Source organism: Triplophysa dalaica, chromosome 10, assembly GCF_015846415.1.
Source record: "Triplophysa dalaica isolate WHDGS20190420 chromosome 10, ASM1584641v1, whole genome shotgun sequence".
Classification (NCBI taxonomy): Eukaryota; Metazoa; Chordata; class Actinopteri; order Cypriniformes; family Nemacheilidae; genus Triplophysa; species Triplophysa dalaica.
In genome coordinates, this window is record NC_079551.1 from 1097789 (window position 1) to 1119377 (window position 21589).

At 38.1% G+C, this 21589-nt stretch overlaps 2 protein-coding genes and 1 long non-coding RNA gene across 3 annotated transcripts; 1 reads left to right on the top strand and 2 right to left on the bottom strand.

The window, feature by feature from the left end:
* Nucleotides 1–350: 350 nt before the first annotated feature.
* Nucleotides 351–3778, bottom strand: LOC130429825 (uncharacterized). The gene is made up of 3 exons (XM_056758643.1): nt 3733–3778; nt 951–1271; nt 351–658 (listed from the first exon to the last, which is right to left on the bottom strand). The coding sequence occupies exons 1-3, from the start codon at nt 3776–3778 to the stop codon at nt 351–353; spliced, it is 675 nt and encodes a 224-aa protein (XP_056614621.1).
* A 4113-nt stretch (nt 3779–7891) lies between these two features.
* On the bottom strand, nt 7892–14980 carry LOC130429452 (CD48 antigen-like). The gene is made up of 5 exons (XM_056758019.1): nt 14804–14980; nt 8929–9249; nt 8387–8692; nt 8178–8282; nt 7892–8074 (listed from the first exon to the last, which is right to left on the bottom strand). The coding sequence occupies exons 1-5, from the start codon at nt 14847–14849 to the stop codon at nt 7971–7973; spliced, it is 882 nt and encodes a 293-aa protein (XP_056613997.1). The 5' UTR covers nt 14850–14980; the 3' UTR covers nt 7892–7970.
* A 4582-nt stretch (nt 14981–19562) lies between these two features.
* On the top strand, nt 19563–20190 carry LOC130429462 (uncharacterized). Its single transcript, XR_008907612.1, has 3 exons — nt 19563–19697; nt 19879–19950; nt 20080–20190. It is a non-coding gene; the product is annotated as an uncharacterized LOC130429462 (long non-coding RNA).
* The last annotated feature ends 1399 nt before the right edge of the window (nt 20191–21589 follow it).

The following is a 21589-nucleotide window of genomic DNA, read 5'->3' on the forward strand; positions in this document are numbered from 1 at the left end:
TAACTCTCTCATAATGTTGATTTCAAAGTTGTGAAATGTGTTTTTTCTGTTTGCAAACTGTAAGCTGAAGGTAAGACTTGCCTTTATCTCCTCTTCGGTGTATGCACACACTGATGATGATGATGATCACACAGATCATCAATAGAACGAAAACAACTGATATTATAATAAACCGGAGGGCAGGAGAATCTACAGTGATGAAGAGAAACAGAATAATCAGCTCTTTTCATTACCTCCTGACATATGAGAGGAAATTCTGTGAATATTCAAACTGATAAATATTAAAAGTTTATCAAACACTTCACGTCTATTACCAACTACAGAACATCTCAGATCAGCTTAATATACAATCAAGACTCACATGAAGACATGTGACAGAGTTTAGTGATGTGTAGATGTTGTGTGAGGTTTGTGATGGGATTGTTGACCACACATCTGTATGTGTTTGTATCCTGATATTCCACCTCCAGAGGTAGAGAGAGTCTGATGTTGAGATCAGACACACTGATGCTGGACAATAAACTCTTTCCTTTGTACCAGGAGACACTCACATCATGTGACACATTCATCACTGAACACAACACACAACAACATGATGATGAAGATGATGAAGAACATTGAGAAGAGACTCTGGAGATGACAGGAACAGACAGACCAGCTGGAAATAGGAAAGAGAAGGATTACTTCAATATTTCTGTAGAACTGTGTGTCAAAGATGGTTTAATATTGATTATATTTGTGTTAAGAAAGACAGGGATGTGTAAAGGATGAATGTTTGTGTTTATTAATCATTCTGTTGTTTCACTGTACAGTTATGAGGAATGAACAAATGTGATCTTGTTTTCTCAAAACTGTTGTTTTTGTGCACTGAATCTAAATCTGTTCAAACAATATACATACAGTCGATGGGACACATGATGAAGTGCACAGACAGTCTCTAAAACACTCACCATACACAGTTATGTTGAATTTCTTGTATAAGGGTTTCATGTTTCTGCTGATCTTCAGTGTATAAAGTCCAGAGTGTTGAGATGTGATGTGTGTGATGTTGAGATCTCCAGTCTGATCGTTCATCAGCACTCTGTCTCTGAATCTCTCATCATCTGAATACATGATGCTGTCGGCCTTTCCATTGAATCTGGCAACAAATGTGTTTTTAGATCCATAATACCACTTTATCAGATCATCTCTCTGTCTGATGACATCAGTGTGTAGAGTAACAGAATGTCCCTCTGTCACTAACACTGACTTCACTTCATCACCTAACACACCTTGGAGATAAAACATAATCAATAATTATATCAATAATACTTACGCATATAAATATAACGTGCTAATGAGCCATTATAAACTGTAATTCATTGTTCGCGTTATTGTCTGTGAATTATTTTGTGATCTCCAATGCTGTATCATCTTCAAACTTGCCTTTAGTACCTTTATTCATAATCATGGCATTTTAAAGGACGTCTTTATTTTAAACTGTTCAAATCAACGTTTTAAACTCGATTTGCATGTGGCCACAACAAAAACACACATTTTACATAATATTGGTTATTCAAATGACAAACTTTGAACCCTCAAACAAAACAGAAGTTTTGATGGTGTTTTTGTAACAGTCACACCAAACGACAGAACAAGAGGGTAATCCAAAAGAGTAATCCAATAAACGGTCATAAAGAGAATCCTGGACAAGCAGTGGCGGTTTTAGGCACGGGCGAACCGGGCAGCCGCCCGGGGCGCCAAATTTTCACGACACGTGGGGGGCGGCACAAGCACTTGAAAAAGAAAAATAATCCGCGCCGCAAAGCAGGTTTCTATTATCTATAATATAACTGTCTGTGTGGGGAATTGGCAAATCGCCGCCCCTGCTTGCTGAGAAGCGCAGAAGCTGTGTGAAAACTGTAAAGGGGAGGGGCTGATCCCCTGATGGACAGTTCACCTCTCCCAAATGGAGCGGACAAGGAGGGGGGCCCATTTAGTGGGCTAAAATCAGTCACACCTTGACTTTCTTCTAAATAACGCACATTTCATTCATAATTTTAAAGCATAGGCCTATTTTTCCACGATTTTTTTCTGCATTGTGTGTGAAATGGCTAATAAAAAAAGTTAATCCAAAACGATTATGTGGAGGTGAAGTGGTTTAGTCTTGATTGTCGAGTGCCAGATAAACATGAAAGCGATGGAGAGAAAAAGGTTTAAGCTGTCAGGTGCCCAATATAAGAAAAAATCAAAGTAGAAGCGGAGAAAGGAGCAAAAGATAAAGGTATGTAACTACGTTCTCTCTGTATGATTACGGTGACGTTATCCATCATCAATGAAGGGCTAATGTTAATGGGTGGTAACGTTAACTCTTACGTTTGTTAGCCTTCTTGCTATGATGCTTATACAACAATAATTCGGTCTTAACTCAACAAACACGAGATCTAATTTCACCATAAGATTGTGCTTTGCAACAAAACTGTTACAAGTAAAGTTATTATTTATTTCCATCATTGGGGTTAATGTTGGGCCCTGTAATTAGCCAACGAAATTAACATATGTCTGGATGTGTTCAAAGGCAAACATTTGCTATAACTCTGTTGCGTGACAAAGAATATAATTCGAGGCAGTAACCAAGGAGCTAATTGTTCCTCCCTTAGATTAGATTAATATAGCGTCTAATGAGTCATGACAGACATTTGGCATGTAAGGGCATGTTTATTTAAATTTGCAATTCATAAGAGTTATACTGTAGCCTACTGTCTTTTGATGTCAATTTCAATTGCAAATTCATGGGCACTTCTAAAGTATTTTGGAGAATCCTCTGTCACTGGTCAGCCATCAAAAACCATCAGCCTCCTTGAATTTTATCACTTTTATGCATGATAAGGATCTATCAGAGATCTACCCCAACTTTTGGACTGCTCTCAGGATTACACTTACTCTGCCAGTCACTGTGGCTCAAGCAGAGAGGAGCTTTTCAAAAGTTGATCAAGTCATACCTGAGGTCAACAATGTCTCAAGAACAGCTCACTGGCCTTCCTATCATCAGTATCAATAACTCAATAGGGGGCAGATTTCGTATGATGACATTATTGATGATTTTGCATTAAGGAAGGCCAGAAAGGTCAGGTTTTAGTTTGTGTTTTCTGTTCTTAGTGCAATAGTGTAATAATTAGATTTGCTTTTGTGTGATGAAGGATTTGTGCTATTTAGAATATTTATTCTATATTTTATTTGTATATTATTCTAATATTTTAATGTTGTTGTTCTCTGGTCGTGTTACATCATGATACATATGTACATCATGTACATATGTTGCAACATTTATGTACATAGAGTATATTTAAGTTCTGATAACTTATACTGATTTGTGCAGAATTGTGTTTTTAAAATGTTCTGTTGAAGGATTTGTGCAATTGAGAAATATAAGGTTCGTCTTACACTTATATAGTTATGGTAAAACATGGCTTTTTTTCTCTCGGATGGGTGGGAGTAGATGGGGGGGCACCCAGAGCGGATCTCGCCCGGGGAGTGATTCAATGTAGAACCGCCACTGTGGACAAGAACGTGAACCATGACCATGACCAGTGAGACGCTTGGTAAGCAGATAAATTGACAATACTCCTCAGTAAACATGGTACAGGTAAGGCTTAAATACAGGAAGTGTTTGAAGAATGAGAAAGTGGGGGCGGAAGAGAAGAATGAGTCATTCCTTACAGTCAGGTTCCCTGTGAAGAAATGTTGACTTACCATTTGCAATCAGAGAGGAGAACCAGTGGAAAATTCTGATGTCCATGTTGCTGAGGTCCGTTAAATATTCAAAGAGGTTAAAATGGTTTGACTGAATAAAGGATGTTGTGCTGTAGATGAGGATCTGTGGCGTGTGAAGCAGCACGTCTCAATGAGACTGAGGTACTGAGTAAGCCTGTGAGTGGATAAAAAGCATGTCCTACTGAAACAGACGGGTCATGTGTTGTTTTCAGTGACTTCGGTCATTTGTTATGCAAAAACCTCCGCTCCTGTTGACTTCATTTAAATGTTCTGTACTGTGGATTTTGAATATTTTGCCTGCTAAGATACAGAAAAACGTAAAAAATGTAATCTTTTAATGACCTTTATTTTAATTAAGTAATAAAATGAGACTGGATCAGATCTACCTTCAGTCACTAGAGAAGATCAGAAACAATATACCATTTCAATCACACGTAATGGGATAGTTCACCCAAAATCAATACTGTTGTGTACGGCTTCACTACTGCACCTCATGCAAAACTCACCTCCCTCTCCACACTTCCAAGAACTTTCCCGTTTTACAACACGCATGAAATCATTGATGTCCATTAAACTCTGTTCAAAATGATAACGTTTTCACTTTAAGTAAAAAAATAGAATTAAATAATGATATAAATAACAGATTAAGAAACACACCAGAAACCCTGTTCAGTAACATTAATTGTTCGAATTTACTTCTGCCATGTCATGTATGGCACACGGCACAATAAAGTCACTGTTTTAATGGCGGAAGGTCTTTCTTGCCATCCAATGAAATTCTGCCTTACGTTTACTACGTGTGGCATGTGGGAGAAGAGGTGTATCCTAAAACTGAGCCCAAAGCTGAATGTCCACACGTGTGTACTGTAAAGGACCACCCAAAGGCCCAACAACGGAATCCAATGGTATGGTTGAAGGGATCTCGTGTTCTGCTTCTCCTCAGCGATTTCTACATGAAGTTATTCAAGAACTGTTACAATTTAGTTCCAATTTAAATGACTCTGTGGTAAAAACCGATCTGACTCCAATTTCAATATAATATAAAATAACTTATATGTCATTTCAAATGTATCTGTTGATAAGTGTTAATTTATTTATAAATCTTCATATTTTAATAATTAATATTAGAGTTATTCTTTCGATTGGGACCTGCAGTCGCTCAGAGTCTCACGCCGGCCGGGCTCATGGATCTCACGGACACAAAACGGTCAGTTCCGATCTCTAGTCAGAGGTTGCCGGGTAAACTAATATCATTAAGTTTGGCCGCGATATGCTTGCTCAGAAACATAACAATAATTATTTTAGTCACGATCATGCAACTTGCTAGGCCAGATGATAGGTGGAAATCATGTGAGCTTTAGCAATGCTCCTTTAAAAAATCTAGTATAAACTAGCCCTACCTATCCTGACACATCGATTTTGCGGTAACAGAACAGGTTCCTTTCAATCTACTTGTAATAACAAACTTTGAAGAATTGAGATAATATCAACAATAACAATTTATTAAACCAGGCAGGCACAACATTAATTAAAATCATAAAATGTGTATACAAAGAAATTCCTAATGTACTAAGCAAAGATTATTAACTTAGTATAAGAATAAAATAAAACTACAAAGTTTATCATACCTGGTAAAATTGAGACACACATTTGCAGTGTGGTAAGTTCTGTTTACAGATGCTTCCAAATCAAGACACACAGCTGCAATGTGGGAAGTTCTGGTTACAGAAGCCTTCTTCGAGTCTTTTGCCAATTCACCTTATATACCCAGATGTAACAAAGCCAATGGTCAGCGAGAAAACTTGGTTTGTTTGTTTTCTCTTCAGTGAAGAGAACATCAAAGGAGATCACAATCTACATATAAACAGGATTCCCTGAGAAAGTCACACCTCTTTGAAGAGTGCAGGTGATGGGTTAGAATTAAGCAGTTTTAATATACTATCTGTTAGACTTTAAAAAACTAGACCTTTTTACCCATCGCACCATGACCTTTAAAACAATACAAACATGAATCATCAAAACTTCATACTATGACAATAAATGATATACACAGAATAAAGCGTAAGCATTTTCCTAGTGATCAGGCCCTGAAGAGATGAAGGGGAGAGGTGTGATAAGAAGAGGGGGTTCAATTCTTGGGCATCAACAACCCCTTAGGGGAGGGCAGGATATCATTCCTCAGAATCTAGCAACAAATGGGGTTTGATTGTCTTGTATCCTAGCATCAAAAACAACCTTAATTCTTAGAACATTTCCAGCTGCCTTACAGTACTGTCCAATGCCATTTTTTAACTTGATTGACAAATGGATAAAGAAAAGCATTTGGCATACGACAAATAAAAGCAATTGTCAAATAGAGCATGAAAGGCTTTAGGCAAATGCTTTTTTAAATTAAATAAAAAAATATATGTTTTAAAGCAGAGGTTTTCAAACTGTGGATCGCAAAGTGATAAAAGGTGGGTCGCACAAGTCACTTGGCTGACGCTAAATTTACATTATGGTGAAAGAAACAAACCAGTACGACATTGAGCAAACGACTCTAAAGAGTCTATACTTTTTTCAATGAGTCATCTAATTCAAAAGACTTTCAAAAACACAAGAATCAGAACTCTGAATCAACACATGATTCATTGAATGGCTCATTGAATAAATAAATCGATTAATTTGTGTTGAACTATCACATGTCTGCATCATAAACGTACAACGCACTGCTAACGCTACAGCATTCAATGACCGTGCAGCGCCAGCGTAGGGTATGTTGAAATCTAAAAGTTTTTAAAACTAAAGGCATCATGGGCCTGTGAGAAGTTTAGATCAAGCCAAAACAATCTAAAAAGGAGCCACACAGAAAATATGACCAGTCCTACCTTGGTCTTGTATTTATTGCCTGCGGAGGTTCAGATGGTGAGGAAGTCCGGCACCTCTCAACACAACTTTCTGCATATGCCAACAATGGGCGTTACTTCTACAAAACATTACTTCTTCTTTGATGTTTAACGGCATATATAGTTTTGCTCTACTGTCATCGCATGATTTTCCCCCCAATCAGTGAAGCGCAAACACCGCCCCTTGAGGGAAAAACAAACCCCACAATGTTTCTGCCTCGATTTCATTGGTCAACTACATTATAGCGTTGATTGGCCGCCTGTGTGATCCAGGTTTGAATCGCCTTGCATAAACGAGATGTACAGAAATAAAACATGTTTTTTTGGGCTGTAAAGTTGTCCCTTTTAACATGGGGCTCAATGAGATCCTGCTCTGTTTTGAAGCCAGCCCAAAAGCACAGAACAGAAAACACAAGGGCATAATATATGGAGACTAACAAAGGACAATTAATAAGGGACAGGTGTAGGTGATGAAACTCTAAAGGAAAGCTAACGACAAAACGAGAGGGGCGGGCCCAAAGACGAGACTGGAGAGAGTAAATGGAACGCCCAAAGGGTCAAAATGCCTCTCTCCACATTAATCAAGGGATCCTGCCATGATTCTGCCACAAGATAGAAGGGCATGATATGATGAGGCAGAATCGTGACACTGAAGTTTTACAAACTAAACAAGGTCTATAACAGGTGTGTTTGACTTTATAAGGGACTGCATGTCTTGCATGACATCGAATTACTGGCAAAGTAATTCTGAAGTATTGAGAGCAATCTGCACTGAAATCAGTCTCACATGCTTTGATGTCATATGGCAATTGGTCTGTGCAGTAGCTTGTGAAGTTAAACACACCTATTACTAGAAAGTTTGATTGGGGTTGGAGCTAAACAGGATTTGTCGTGGCTCAAAATGAGGCAGACGTGGTGACATCCTGACCACATGCACACGTGTGAGCCTACCACACTTTCAATATTTAAAGAGCTCTAGATGAGCGTGATGACAGCTATTAAAATATAAAAAAAAATGTGAAGCATTCAATGTATGAAATACTATTTAGTAGATTATATGTTCATTTAACAAATATATCATTTGAAATAAATTTGACTATACAATGTAATGCAAAAATTCGGGAACCCCTTGAATATGAATCATTTTAATAAAATAAGAGAGATCAAATAGAAAATGTTATAGCATGTTATTTTTTATTAAGTACAAAAAAATTGCTACAATTATTAAACACTGATCCATCGGACAGGAACAATATAAAGAGAAGTGTGAAGGGTCAGTATAGATGTGTGTGGTGTGTCCACAGAGCAGGTGGACAATTTACAATGTCTTAGTTAGTACACAAGTATGTGCTTTTGTTTCTGATCATTTCCAGGCCTTGAAGAGTTTGAATCTTCATATGATCTGCTGAAGTCTCTGGTCGCTGCCTTCACAAAACCTGCAGAAAAGTTGAATGACATTATAATGAGTCTCTCAATAACAGTGATGTTACTGTTGTGAAACATGATTTTCTGTGTACTGTACACTGATGTAAGACTTGCCTTGAACACTCCTTTTGTGTTTGATGATGATGATCACACAGATCAGAAGAGCAAATATAACTGTAAGTATAATAATCCACATGTTTCTCCTCATGTCAGGAGAATCTAGAAGGAAAAATAGAAACAATAATCAGATGTTAATGTTCAGACACAGACTAAAAGAGTAGAATACACATCAGCTGAATAAATAATACAATCACAGCTGTTACCTGAACACTTGTGACAGACATCAGTGTTGAGATGTTGAGTCTGTGTTGAGATGGGATTGCTCACCACACAACTGTAGACGTCAGAATCATCCAGACACTCCAGATGAAGAGAGATGCTTCTGATGATACTGTGTTCAGACACACTGATGCTGGACAATAAACTCTTTCCTTTGTACCAGGAGACACTCACATCATGTGACACTTTCATCACTGAACACAACACAACACATTTTAATGATGAAGATCTTTCTGATGATGAAGAGATTTGTGAAAAGTCTCTGATGAGGGCAGGAACAGGCAGACGAGCTAAAAAATAGAAAATAAAAGATTGTTTAAATAGTTATGCAATACTATTTATACAGCATTATTATTGTGTTTCTTTATTATATATAAATATATATATATATATTGTTTATTTTTACAATTTACAATTATTCATATAAATGTGATGTTTTCTCCCCAACAAAACAGCAATAAAACACAAGGTTTTTAATTATCTATTATTTTAAAAGTTTTTTAAAATATGAATGTGGAAAACTCACCATACACAGTGACACTGAATTTCTTATATGAGACTTTCCAGTTTATGCTGATCTTCAATGTATAAAGTCCAAAGTGTTGAGATGTGATGTGTGTGATGATGAGATCTCCAGTCTGATCGTTCAGCTTCACTCTGTCTTTGAACATCCAATCATCAGAGAACATGATGCTGTCGGCATTTCCATTGATTCTGGCAACAAATGTGTTTTCAGGCCCATATGTCCACGTTATCACATCATTTCTCTGTTTAACAACATCAGTGTGTAGAGTAACAGAATGTCCCTCCATCACTGACACTGACTTCACTTCATCACCAAAAACACCTGAACAACACAAACACAAAAAGATTTCAAGTTTATGACAAATGTAAATTATAAGGCATTATAAACAACACTGACTAAAAAAATATTTATTTCATATGTTTTGCTCTACTTCTTTCATGCACTATACGTTAACCATTAACTGCTATCAGCAGAAGTATTTGCGATGAAAAAAAACTTTGACCTTATAAGCCTTTTTCCCTGAATAATCAAATTACGCTGCCAAAGAAATACAGAATTAAACTGAATATCTTTTACGGCCTTCAGTCAGTGATTTAATTATGACTCAAATCCTAATCCCGTCCTCTCTCTATAGTTACTGCATCTTGTGTCACTTATTATTATTCTGTGTTTAAATGTATAATCCACAATAACAAAGTGTTCACATATTTAAACTTCAGCATTAAAGATTGAACACACTGTAGTTGAAGCTTCTCATAAACATTGATGTGTAGACTATACTTATTGAGAGGAAAAATTTGATGTCTATTTGAATGAAAATAGCTAAATGAACAAATGTATTTATAAGTAAAATATTGAGTTGAGAAATGTGAATGTTTGTTAGTGGCCATTAGATGACGTAAAGTTTTATTGGGTTTATCAGCAGCACAAACTCACTCGAGTAAAACTGTCAAAAAACTATTTTTTTATTGGCGCCAAGTGGTCTAGTGGACTGTGTGTGGACATGTTGTGCAGCAGCACTTCATGCGGCCCGAGTTCAAATCCTGGCTCCTGGTCCTTTCCCATATTACAATTCCCTCTCTCTCAACCCATAATTTCTCACTCTCCCTATCCTATCTGTATAAAGATGTTAACGGCCAAGAAAAGTAGATATATAGTGTATATATGTGGTAGAAACCAAAAGTTTTTACCTTGTAGCAGTGATTGGTGGGGTTGTGATTATAACGTGGGTTAAACCTCGTCCCCGATAGCCACTTATTAGCCGCTAACGCTAATTTCATTTTTAGACTTCTTGGTTGTGTCTTACAGTCCCTCTCCTCCTGAATGAACTCCGCTTACACACAGTTTAGACGAGCCGAAACCGCCCAATGCGTTCATCTGTTTGTTGTTTTCCCGTGTTGGGTAAGATTCTACCTTTATGGTAGGTAAATTTATATAAGGATGTTGTTATTTTGTCCAATCCGTCTAAAGATTAACTTCATAACAACAGAATGGTCGCGTCTCTACCAATGATCATTTCCCGCTCTTCTGAGATACTTTGGAGTTATCCGGGGGCTTTAAGACTTGCTGTAAAGCGTGGATCCAGTGATACATGTCCCAAAAAGGTTCTCTCAAAAACTCTTTGTTTAATTCATACCCGATTTTGTTTATTAAATCTCGACGGACATTTTGACATTTAATTTGCAAATTACTTAATTGTATCTTAATTTAGTTTTGTGTTTGGTAACAAGGGGCCTTCTGTGTATCAACAACACTGACTCAATGACAAACATCATTCATAAGAAGACAACTGATGGCACCTGTATTTGCGTTGAATCAATTGTTGTCACCATTGTTGAGGTTTTTATGATGAGTGTTTCTGTCTAAGTGTGTCTGTGGTTTACTTTGTCACGGTGCTTTTACAAACCTCACAGTTTTCAACGGTCACAATAAGTTTATAACTTTATTTGAAGCAGATATTATTTGATTACAGTTAATATTATAGAAGGAAACAACCGCCAGTTTACATGTGTTAAACATCTCTTCCATTTGGCTTTCTCAATGTATAAGTGTTTTTATTAATCACAATTTCAAGAACTGAAAGAAAATTTAATTTAATGAAAGTAAATCAAACACTCAAAATGATGTTGATTTGTTGAAATCATGTCTTTTCCACATTTTTTGCGGATGTAAAGGATTTTATTGATTCAATTGAATTAAAATCGACCAATCAACAATCAATTCCTCATAATTCCTAAAAAGAGTTTATATTCACTAGACATTATTGTTGCGGGAGATTTTAATCACTCTAACTTAAAGACAGTGCTCCCTAAATTTCAACAGCATGTTTCCTGCCACACAAGAGGAAACAAAACTTTGGATCATGTCTATACAAACATGGCTGAAGCTTACACCGCGACCCCCCTCCCCCATCTGGGTCAATCTGATCACCTTTCTTTGTTCCATCAGTGAAGACCATCAAGGTGTGGCCTGCGGGGGCAGACTTTACACTCCAGGAAAGGTTTCTACACACAGACTGGAGTATGTTTGCTTCTCAGGCCACCAGTGGCTCTCACACGGACATAGACAGCTACACCTCCTCTGTATTGGACTACATCAATACCACCATTGATAGTGTCACAGATCAAAAGCAGATCACCATATACCCGAATCAGAAGCCATGGATGAACAAGGAAGTGCGCCTCCTGTTGAAAGCACGCAACACCGCCTTCAGATCAGGTGATGCACAGGCCTATAGTACTTCCAGGGCAAATCTGAAGAGGGGAATCAGAAAGGCCAAGCACTGCTACAAGTTGAAGCTAGAGGAGCATTTACCAATTCTGACCCTCGACGCATGTGGCAGGGCATCCAGGCCATTAGTGACTATAAACCCAACCACTCCATCCCCATAACCACAGATGCTGCCTTTCTGAACGAGCTTAATGACTTTTATGCACGCTTTGAGAGAGACAATAAGGAACCAGCCACTAGGCTCACACCTTCTATTGACCACCCAATCATCACACTAAACTCCACAGATGTTTACACTGCACTAAGCCGGATAAACGCGCGCAAGGCTGCTGGTCCTGATGACGTCCCTGGTCGCGTACTCAGGGCATGTGCGGAGCAGCTCGCTGGGGTCTTCACGGATATCTTCAACATGTCCCTCGCCCAAGCAGTGGTTCCAGCATGTTTCAAATCCACGTCCATTGTGCCCATTCCAAAAAATTCCAGCCCGACATGCCTGAACGACTACCGCCCTGTAGCACTCACACCCATTGTTATGAAGTGCTTTGAGCGGCTGGTCCTGTCACACCTAAAAGACTCTTTACCATCCACACTGGACCCATACCAATTTGCCTACCGTAGCAATAGGAGCACAGATGATGCAGTGTCCATGGCGCTGCACTCGGTGCTCACACATCTGGATAATAAGGACACTTATGCACGCATGCTGTTTGTAGACTTAAGCTCTGCATTCAATACCGTCATCCCTTCCAAGCTAATCATCAAACTTGGAAACCTAGGCATTAACAATTCAACCTGCAACTGGATTATGGACTTCCTGACGAACAGGCCTCAGCTTGTTAGGTTAGGCCACATCTGCTCCACCACCATCACCCTCAGCACTGGTGTACACAGGGCTGCGTACTGAGCCCCTTTCTCTACTCCCTTTTCACACTCGACTGCAGGCCTGTGAATGGATCTAACTCCTTCATCAAGTTCGCAGACGATACAACAGTGATTGGTCTCATCAGCAACAACGATGAGACTGCTTACAGGGAGGAAGTACGGCACCTGGCCACATTAACACCTCCAAGACAAAGGAGATCATTGTGGACTTCAGGAAGGCGAAAGGAGGCACACACGACCCCATCCACATTAACGGGACGGCTGTCGAACGTGTTTCCAGTTTTAAGTTCCTGGGGACCCATATTTCGGAAAACCTGTCCTGGACCACCAACACCTCATGCCTGGTCAAGAAGCCTCACCAGCGTCTCTTCTTTCTGAGGACACTGAAGAAGAACCAACTGTCTTCAACTATCCTGGTGAACTTCTATCGCTGCACAATAGAGAGCATCCTGACCAACTGTGTCACAGTGTGGTACGGGAACTGTTCTGTTGCTGAGCGCAAGGCACTGCAGCGGGTGGTGAAAACAGCCCAGCGCAAAACAGGGACTACACTCTCTTCCATTGAGGACATCCAAAGAAACGCTGTCTGCGTCGAGCTCGCAGCATTCTCAAGGACTCCTCTCACCCCGCTCATAGACTATTTACTCTCCTGCCTTCCGGTAGGCGCTTCAGGTGCCTCCGGGCATGAACCAGCAGACTAGGAAACAGCTTTTTTCCCAGAACTGTTTCATTATTGAACTCTGTCCCCCACTGATTTCACTACCTCTCATAACTTTAACTGTATGCTGCTATACATTGCTTACATTGCACTACAGGGCTGCCATGCATTACTGAACTGTACACACCAGTACTTCATGTATCTGCTCTATCGGACTGTTTACACACACAGCATCATTTGCACTCTATACTGCTCACTTGCACACCAGGAATATTACACTGAATGCTCATTTGCACTAATGGACTACTCTCATAACTGCATTACCTCATCTACTGCACTGTAACTTTCATAACTGCATTACCTCATCTACTGCACTGTAACTTCAATAACTGCACCAACTTCTCTACTGTACTGTAACTCATCTATTGCATTACTGCATCTATTGCATAACTAACTGCATTAACTCATCTACTGCACTGTAACTTCAATAACCGCATTAACGCATCTACTGCACTGTAACTTCAATAACTGTACTAACTCATCTACTGCACTGTAACTTCAATAACTGCACTAACTCATCTACTGCACTGTAACTTCAATAACCGCATTAACGCATCTACTGCACTGTAACTTCAATAACTGCACTAACTCATCTACTGACTGTACTTCAATAACTGCACTAACTCATCTACTGCACTGTAACTTTAATAGCCTAATGTCTGTAACGAATGCACACTCAAGTCACTTGCACTATTGTATAGTCTATATTGTTATCTGTTCATAACCACCTGTACATAATGTTCACAGTATATAGCCTTCTGTATATATTGTTCATAGTACATACCGACTGTCACATTCTCATAGTACATGCCCATTGTATAGTATTTTCCTAATTTTGTATTCTGTATTTATTCACACTGTATATCTGCACTTGCTAATTGCACTTCTGGTTAGACCTAAACAAAATTTCGTTACACTGTACTTGTATATATGTAATGACAATAAAGTTGAATCTAATCTAATCTAAACATATTACAATAAAGACTTTTCGAGAGAACACATTATAATATAGTCACTGGAAATGAAAGATAAACACGTTTCCACCAGTGGTGTAGTCTAGTTTATTCTGAACGATTTATTGCAAGCAAGATTTCAATAGCCAATGAAAGCTGGGGGGACTTGTTGGTTTTGTTAATCACTGTCTAAACCAGTCAGTTGAGAGTTATATTTAGCCTTAGATGGTATATGTATGCTTTCCTGTAGCTCAGTGGTAAGAGCATTGCGTAAAAACAACGCAAGGTTTTGGGTTTGATCCCAGGGGATTGCAAATACCTATGTAAAATGTATAGGATAAAGCAATGTATGTTGCTTTAGATAAAAGCGTCTGACAAATGTATATGTAAATGTATACAATCCCTAAAGGACAGGTTTATCAGAATGCAATTTTCAATACACATTTCTGATCCATGTGAAAACCGAGCTATAAAGTAATTTATTTGTGATGTACTATTTCTACACAAACCCATCCGCTAAAAATAATACTATAACAGATGTTCCAGATGGAACACAAAGAGAATATAAGTATAGTTATAAAAATAAACTTACCCACAGTCAGAAAGGAAAGAGAGAGAAAAACTGAGCAGATGACCATGTTCAAACGTTTGAGTAAAAAACCCTGAAGGTTGACCTCTAGTTGGTATGAAAATGGCTATTTATTGAGATGTGCTGAACATGTGTTCAGTATGACAGAGGAGAATCTTCAGCTCAACTCAACGAGACCGATCGACACAAATCTGGTGTTTCGGTTCCTGAAGAGAAGTGATGTCACAGTTTTGTCAAGAGAAAACAGGTATTCGGAATGCAGTCTGATCGGTTTGTTCTGCTGCTGCTGCTCTGGGTCTTGGTATACAGTTGAAAGAAAAAGTATGTGAACCTTTGGGTTTAATAACTGGTTGCCCCTCCTTTGGCAGCAATAACCTCAACCAAACGTTTCCTGTAGTTGCAGATCAGACCTGCACAACGGTCAGGAGAAATTTTGGACCATTCCTCTTTACAAAAGTGTTTCAGTTCAGCAATATTCTTGGGATGTCTGGTGTGAATCGCTCTCTTGAGGTCATGCCACAGCATCTCAATCGGGTTGAGGTCAGGACTCTGACTGGGCCACTCCAGAAGGCGTATTTTCTTCTGTTGAAGCCATTCTGTTGTTGATTTACTTCTATGCTTTGGGTCGTTGTCCTGTTGCATCGTCCATCCTCTGTTAAGCTTCAGTTGGCGGACAGATGGTCTTAAGTTTTCCTGCAAAATGTCTTGATAAACTTTGGAATTCATTTTTCCAACAATGACAGTAATCCGTCCAGGGCCTGAGGCAGCAAAGCAGCCCCAAACCATGATGCCCCCTCCACCATATTTCACAGTTGGGATGAGGTTTTGATGTTGGTGTGCTGTGCCTTTTGTTCTCCTCACATAGCGTTGTGTGTTCTTTCCAAACAACTCAATTTTGGTTTCATCTGTCCACAGAATGTTTTGCCAGTAGTGCTGTGGAACATCCAGGTGCTCTTTTGCAAACTTCAAACGTGCTGCAATGTTTTTTTTGGACAGCAGTGGCTTCCTCCGTGGTGTCCTCCCATGAAGTCCATTCTTGTTTAATGTTTTCCTTATTGTAGATTTGTCAACAAAAATGTTAGCATGTGCCAGAGATTTCTGTAAGTGTTTAGCTGACACTCTAGGATTCTTCTTCACCTCATTGAGCATTCTGCGCTGTGCTCTTGCAGTCATCTTTACAGAACGACCACGCCTAGGGAGTGTAGCAACAGTGCTGAACTTTCTCCATTTGTAGACAATCTGTCTTACCGTGGACACATGGACATGAAGGCTTTTAGATATACTTTTGTAGCCCTTTCCAGCTTTATGTAAGTCAACAATTCTTGATCGTAGGTCTTCTGAGAGCTCTTTTGTGCGAGGCATGGTTCACATCAGACAACGCTTCTTCACAACAACAAACTCAAAACTGGTGTGTGTTTTTTATTGGACAGGCCAGCTTTAATCAACACATCCAATCTCATCACATTGATTGGACCCCAGGTTGGCTGACTCCTGGCTCCAATTAGCTCTTGGAGAAGTCATTAGTCTAGGGTTTCACATACTTTTCCACCCTGCACTATGAATGTTTACATGTTGTGTTCAATAAAAACATGAAAACGTATAATGTTTGTGCGGTATTAGTTTAAGCAGACTGTGTTTCTCTATTGTTGTGACTTAGATGAAGATCAGAACACATTTTATGACCAATTTATGAAGAAATCCAAGTAAGCCCAAAGGGTTCTCATACTTTTTCTTTCAACTGTATGTCACACCAGATACAATCTATTTTCCATCGTATCCATTTCTCATAATTACTGACTATTGATTGTGTTTGTAGGCAACATGTGGAGGGGAGGAAAAAGTAAGAAAAGAAAGATATAGATTGAAGAATAAAATAGAACAACTTTAGGAAAGACTAGACAAACAAAGAAAACAAGAAGTCGCTGTTTCAGCACTCACTGATTAAAGACGTCAGTAACAAATATCAGCAGACCACCAATAATCAATAATCCACACAACTAATTACATTAAGCAATGACAATGATTTTCGAAAAAATTATAAAGAATAACCAATGATGACCACTTAAAATGTTTCATTCACACGAAATACAGGTTTATAGTGAAGATGAACTGGCGACATTGTCAGAACGTATTGTGTTTGCTGGGTTTGTGCCAATTCAATAGAAATGTAAATTTATAAAAACTATTTAGCTCAGATTGATTCAAACGAATGTTGGTTTAGTTTCATTTACTTTTCATTTAATTTCCTCACAGCAAGGATATTCCAAAAGATCTTCTCTAGTGAATGTAGGGGAAGCTGCTACCCCTGATATATATACAAGATGTCAGATTTATTTTGCAGTGTGTGTGTGCGTCTAGAACCTTTGCATGCAACCATGGTAGTGCTTTTGTTTTTGCATTGCAAAGTCATTCTGCTGATCATTTTTGTCTGGGGACATGATGTGTCTCGCCCAAGGGCAACAACAAAACAAACAGATCCGCCACACCTGCGCACATCCCCACAATTTTTCATTTTCTCTTTACACAACACTTATCTTCAGGAACTGAAACAGCAGCCGTGTGTGATCGGTCTTGTCGAGTTGAGCAGAAGTTCCTTCTCTGGTATACTGAACACATCTTCAGCACATCTCATTAAAATAGTCATTTTCAGCGGTCAACCTTCAGGGTTTTTACTCGACAGTCTGAACATGGCCATCTACTCAGTTTTTCTCTCTCTGTCCTTTTTGTCTGCGTGTGGTGAGTTTATTTTTATAACTATACTTACTTTCACTTTCACTCACATATCACACTGCTTTCAAATTAAATGTTTTTGTGGATTTAATGTCTATTTCAAAGTGTCACTTCTTAAATTATTAGAATCTTTTGTACAAATCGTCTCAAATGTTCGTATTTTCTTGACCTGCGAATGTGTTTTCTGTTACCAGAAGTGCACAAAAATTCATACGTAGAAAACCAGTTTAACCCCGTTAACATTAGAAGCTTTTACTTGCCCTTACAGAACAATAGATGAACAGGTATAAATACAAACAAGGGTGGAACATTTATGGGGTTACTTATTTCATAGACAGGTGTTTTCGGGAAAGATATCCGGGTGATTTACATCATCTCATCACTGCAAAAAAATACTTTCTTACATACATAGGTGATTATGTAACGATTTTGAGTGTGAAACAACATTAAAAACATTTTAATAGCCAATAAATGTAAGATTTAAATGCGATCGTGACCGAGCCAGACAGAGTGCCCAGAATATCCAGTGGTGTCCTTGGTGACTTTACAAACGTCATAGATTTGCATTTCAAATTGTGAAGGTTTTGTTTTGTGAAAACTGATTGTGATTTGTATGTAATTTTTATTTAATAAAAAGAGAAATGAATGACAAAATGATGTTTTTAAAATAAATATGCCTTCCGATGAATTTTAACTTTTAAATAGCTTAAAAACAGATTTACATTATAAAGACTTACACAGTACAAACACTAGTCTAAGGCCTCAGAAATATGTTTAAGGCCCAGTTTTACAGACAAAGAAACTTATTTTTTGCTGTTTTTTAAGTCAATTTTACTTACATTTGTAAATTTAGGTAAGGCTTTTTTCATTTTTCACATTTACCATAAATAAGTCTATAAATGCAATAAGCCTGTGAAGCAGTGTACTTAAGCAGTGTGGCCTGCGGATAAAAATCATAACAATCAAATTTGAAAGTGGGGGGGACAGGAACGGCATTTTGAAAAGTGGACACCCCTGACTAAGAGTGTTGTGGCACAATGCTGTTGTTAATTAAAAGTGACCTATTAGTCAGATATGAGAAATGTGACCTCTGCTTTAAACTCATCCAGAGTAGTGAACACACGGCAGAGTAAGTGGTGAACACACGTACACCCTGAGCAGTGGGCAGATATCACTGCAGCACCCGGGGAGCAAGTAGGGGTAAGATGCCTTGATCGAGAAAACCTCAATCGTCACCCGCCGGCCCTGAGAATTGAACCTGCAACCACCTGGTCACAAGTCCGACTCTCTGACCATTAGACCACGACTGCCCTAAATCCCCTCAGCTGTTATAAAATGCACTGTACACAGTGCCTCGAGGGGCTTATTGCTTTAATAAAATGCGTATTCAATATGCGTAGCAAGGTTTCATAAAATAAATTAAATAAAGTGATATTTAGGCTGTAAAATGCATCAGCAGTTATAAACCGGGCTATTTTATAACAGCTTAGAACTTAGCTCAACGAATCAGAATCAAGGACCAGAACGTTTTATAAAATATATGCACTTACAGTGTATTCAATTTTAACTGAGACAAAGATGTCCTAAAATGTAAATATTTGAATCATTTACTCAAGGCTGTAAAAGTTCATTATTCTGTGAAACTTCATTTTTATTATTCTATAATATATAAAATGATTTGCTTTAACAGTCCACAGTCGCTTCATTGTCTTTAGCTGGAACGTCTCTTGATACCAGTAGTGGTTAAAGACTGTTATGAGCATAACAGTAAAAGATTTAGTGTTGTGTAATAGCTTGTTTTTAGTATTTGTTAGTCATAAACTTGAAATGTCTTTGTGTTGTTCAGGTGTGTTTAGTGTTGATGCAAATGAAGTGAAGTCAGTGTCAGTGATGGAGGGATATTCTGTTACTCTACAAACTGATGTTGTCAAACAGACAGATGATGAGATAGTGTGGAGTTATGGACCTGAAAACACACTTCTTGCAAGAATGAAAGGAAATGACAGTTATTCAGATGATGAGAGATTCAAAGACAGAGTGAAGCTGAAAGGTCAGACAGGAGATCTCATCATCACACACATCACATCTCAACACTCTGGACTTTATACACTGAAGATCAGCAGAGACATGAAAGTCTCATACAAGAACTTCAATCTCACTGTCTACAGTGAGTATTTCACATTCATGTATTATGTCATGCATTACTAATAATATTTTTTTAGCCTGATTATCTTTTTATTTTTGTAGAAAAAACATCACATTTATACATATTAATTGTAAATCATTTAATAAAACAAAAGTATAATACAGTGCTGAATGTGACACATGTGAGTCTCTCCTGTATAAAGAAAATGACGTCAACAATTCATTCAGCAAACAGACTGAACATCTAACCACTGATGCCTCTCCAAAGTCTTCAGGTACATCAGCTGTGGCTCCATCATTTTTTGATCTGATCTGAGATCTGTAGATGAAGAATTCTGTTCTGTATTTTAGTCTGTGTCACATAAATGAACATCTGATGATTGTGTTTCTCTTCATTCTTGTAGATTCTCATCGCATGCGGGTCATTATAATTTCAGTTGTCGTTCCTCTTGTGATCGGTGTGATCTTCATCTTCATCATCACTGTCTACAAACACAGAAGAATGTCTCATAAAGGCAAGTCTTACCTTCAGTTTACAGTGAACACAGAAACATCTTTCACAATATTAACATCATTGTTATTGACAGACTTCATTTCACTTTTCAGAAAGCGTTTTGGAGACCATATATGATCCGGTCAGTGATAAAGGGAGCAGCATCTACAGCAGCTCATCTGAAGAGTCAAACTCGTCAATGTCTCCAGATGAACAGGAAAAAAGCACATGATGAATTTACTAAGACTTTGTAAAATGTCCACCTGCTGGACCTTACACACTATATCATATTCTTCTCTTTACCTGTTTTGTTTTCCTGTCCGATGGATCACCACCTTATCGTGGTGGATGGGTTTGAGTGTCTCAGTGATCTTTTGGGCTCTGTTGTCTAGAACATTATCTTCTGTTTATGACACCCTTGACAAATTGATCCCAGGAGAGAGGCCAGACCAAGAGTGATCCAAAACATTCCTGAAAATTTACCTCAAAATTAGAATTCTGCCATCACCAACATCTTCTTGTTATTTCAAACCTGTGTGAGACTCTTTTTTCTGGAGAATACAAAAGAAGGCATTTTAAAGAATGTTAGTATACAAAAAAAGTTCAGACACAAATCCAATGCAAGTCAATGGGAACCAATGGTTTTCATTTATCAACATTCTTTAAAATATCATCTTTTGTGTACTCCAGAAAAAAGAAACTTATACATGAAAGACGAGTGGTTGTGAGTAAATGATGACAGAATTCTCATTTTGAAGGGAACACATCAATGTTTAAGGGAGATCAGGGGTTTTCCTGCGTAGAGGATTAAGAAATGATCTCCTCAAGTAAAGTTTCAAGGTTAATGTATTTCTGAAACACATTTAAAAACAACAGAAGTTGATCAAAGTTGTGTACTCTAAAATTATAAAACAGACATTTATATTAAACAGAATATATTAAGAGATACTGTACATAGAAAAAAATATTTGTGTTGCTTTTTTAAAAATGCATTATAATAATATATTACTGATGTGAGCAATTCCAGCATTATGGATGTGACATAAAAAGGAAAGGAATTTTGAGAGACGAAACCTGCACAAATGCACAAACCTGAAGTGCCTAATGATGACTCTTTATAGACCATCAATACTTACTTTATTTATAATTTTCATGTGTCCATTTATGAGGATTATGAAAAAAAATGGTCAACTCACTGAAAACACAAACAAACATATATGTTGTATATATATATATATATATGTTCCGTGAGTTGATTTACTATATATACAGTATATTCTGCATTAAATGGGAAACAAAGTTGTAATGAATGCGATGTTATGTGTGATAGGAGCAGTTTTCTCTTCAACAGCCTCTCACATCTCACTCACATTAGAATATGAACAAAAGCTCACCGGCGCCATCTTGTGCAGCCAATAAAT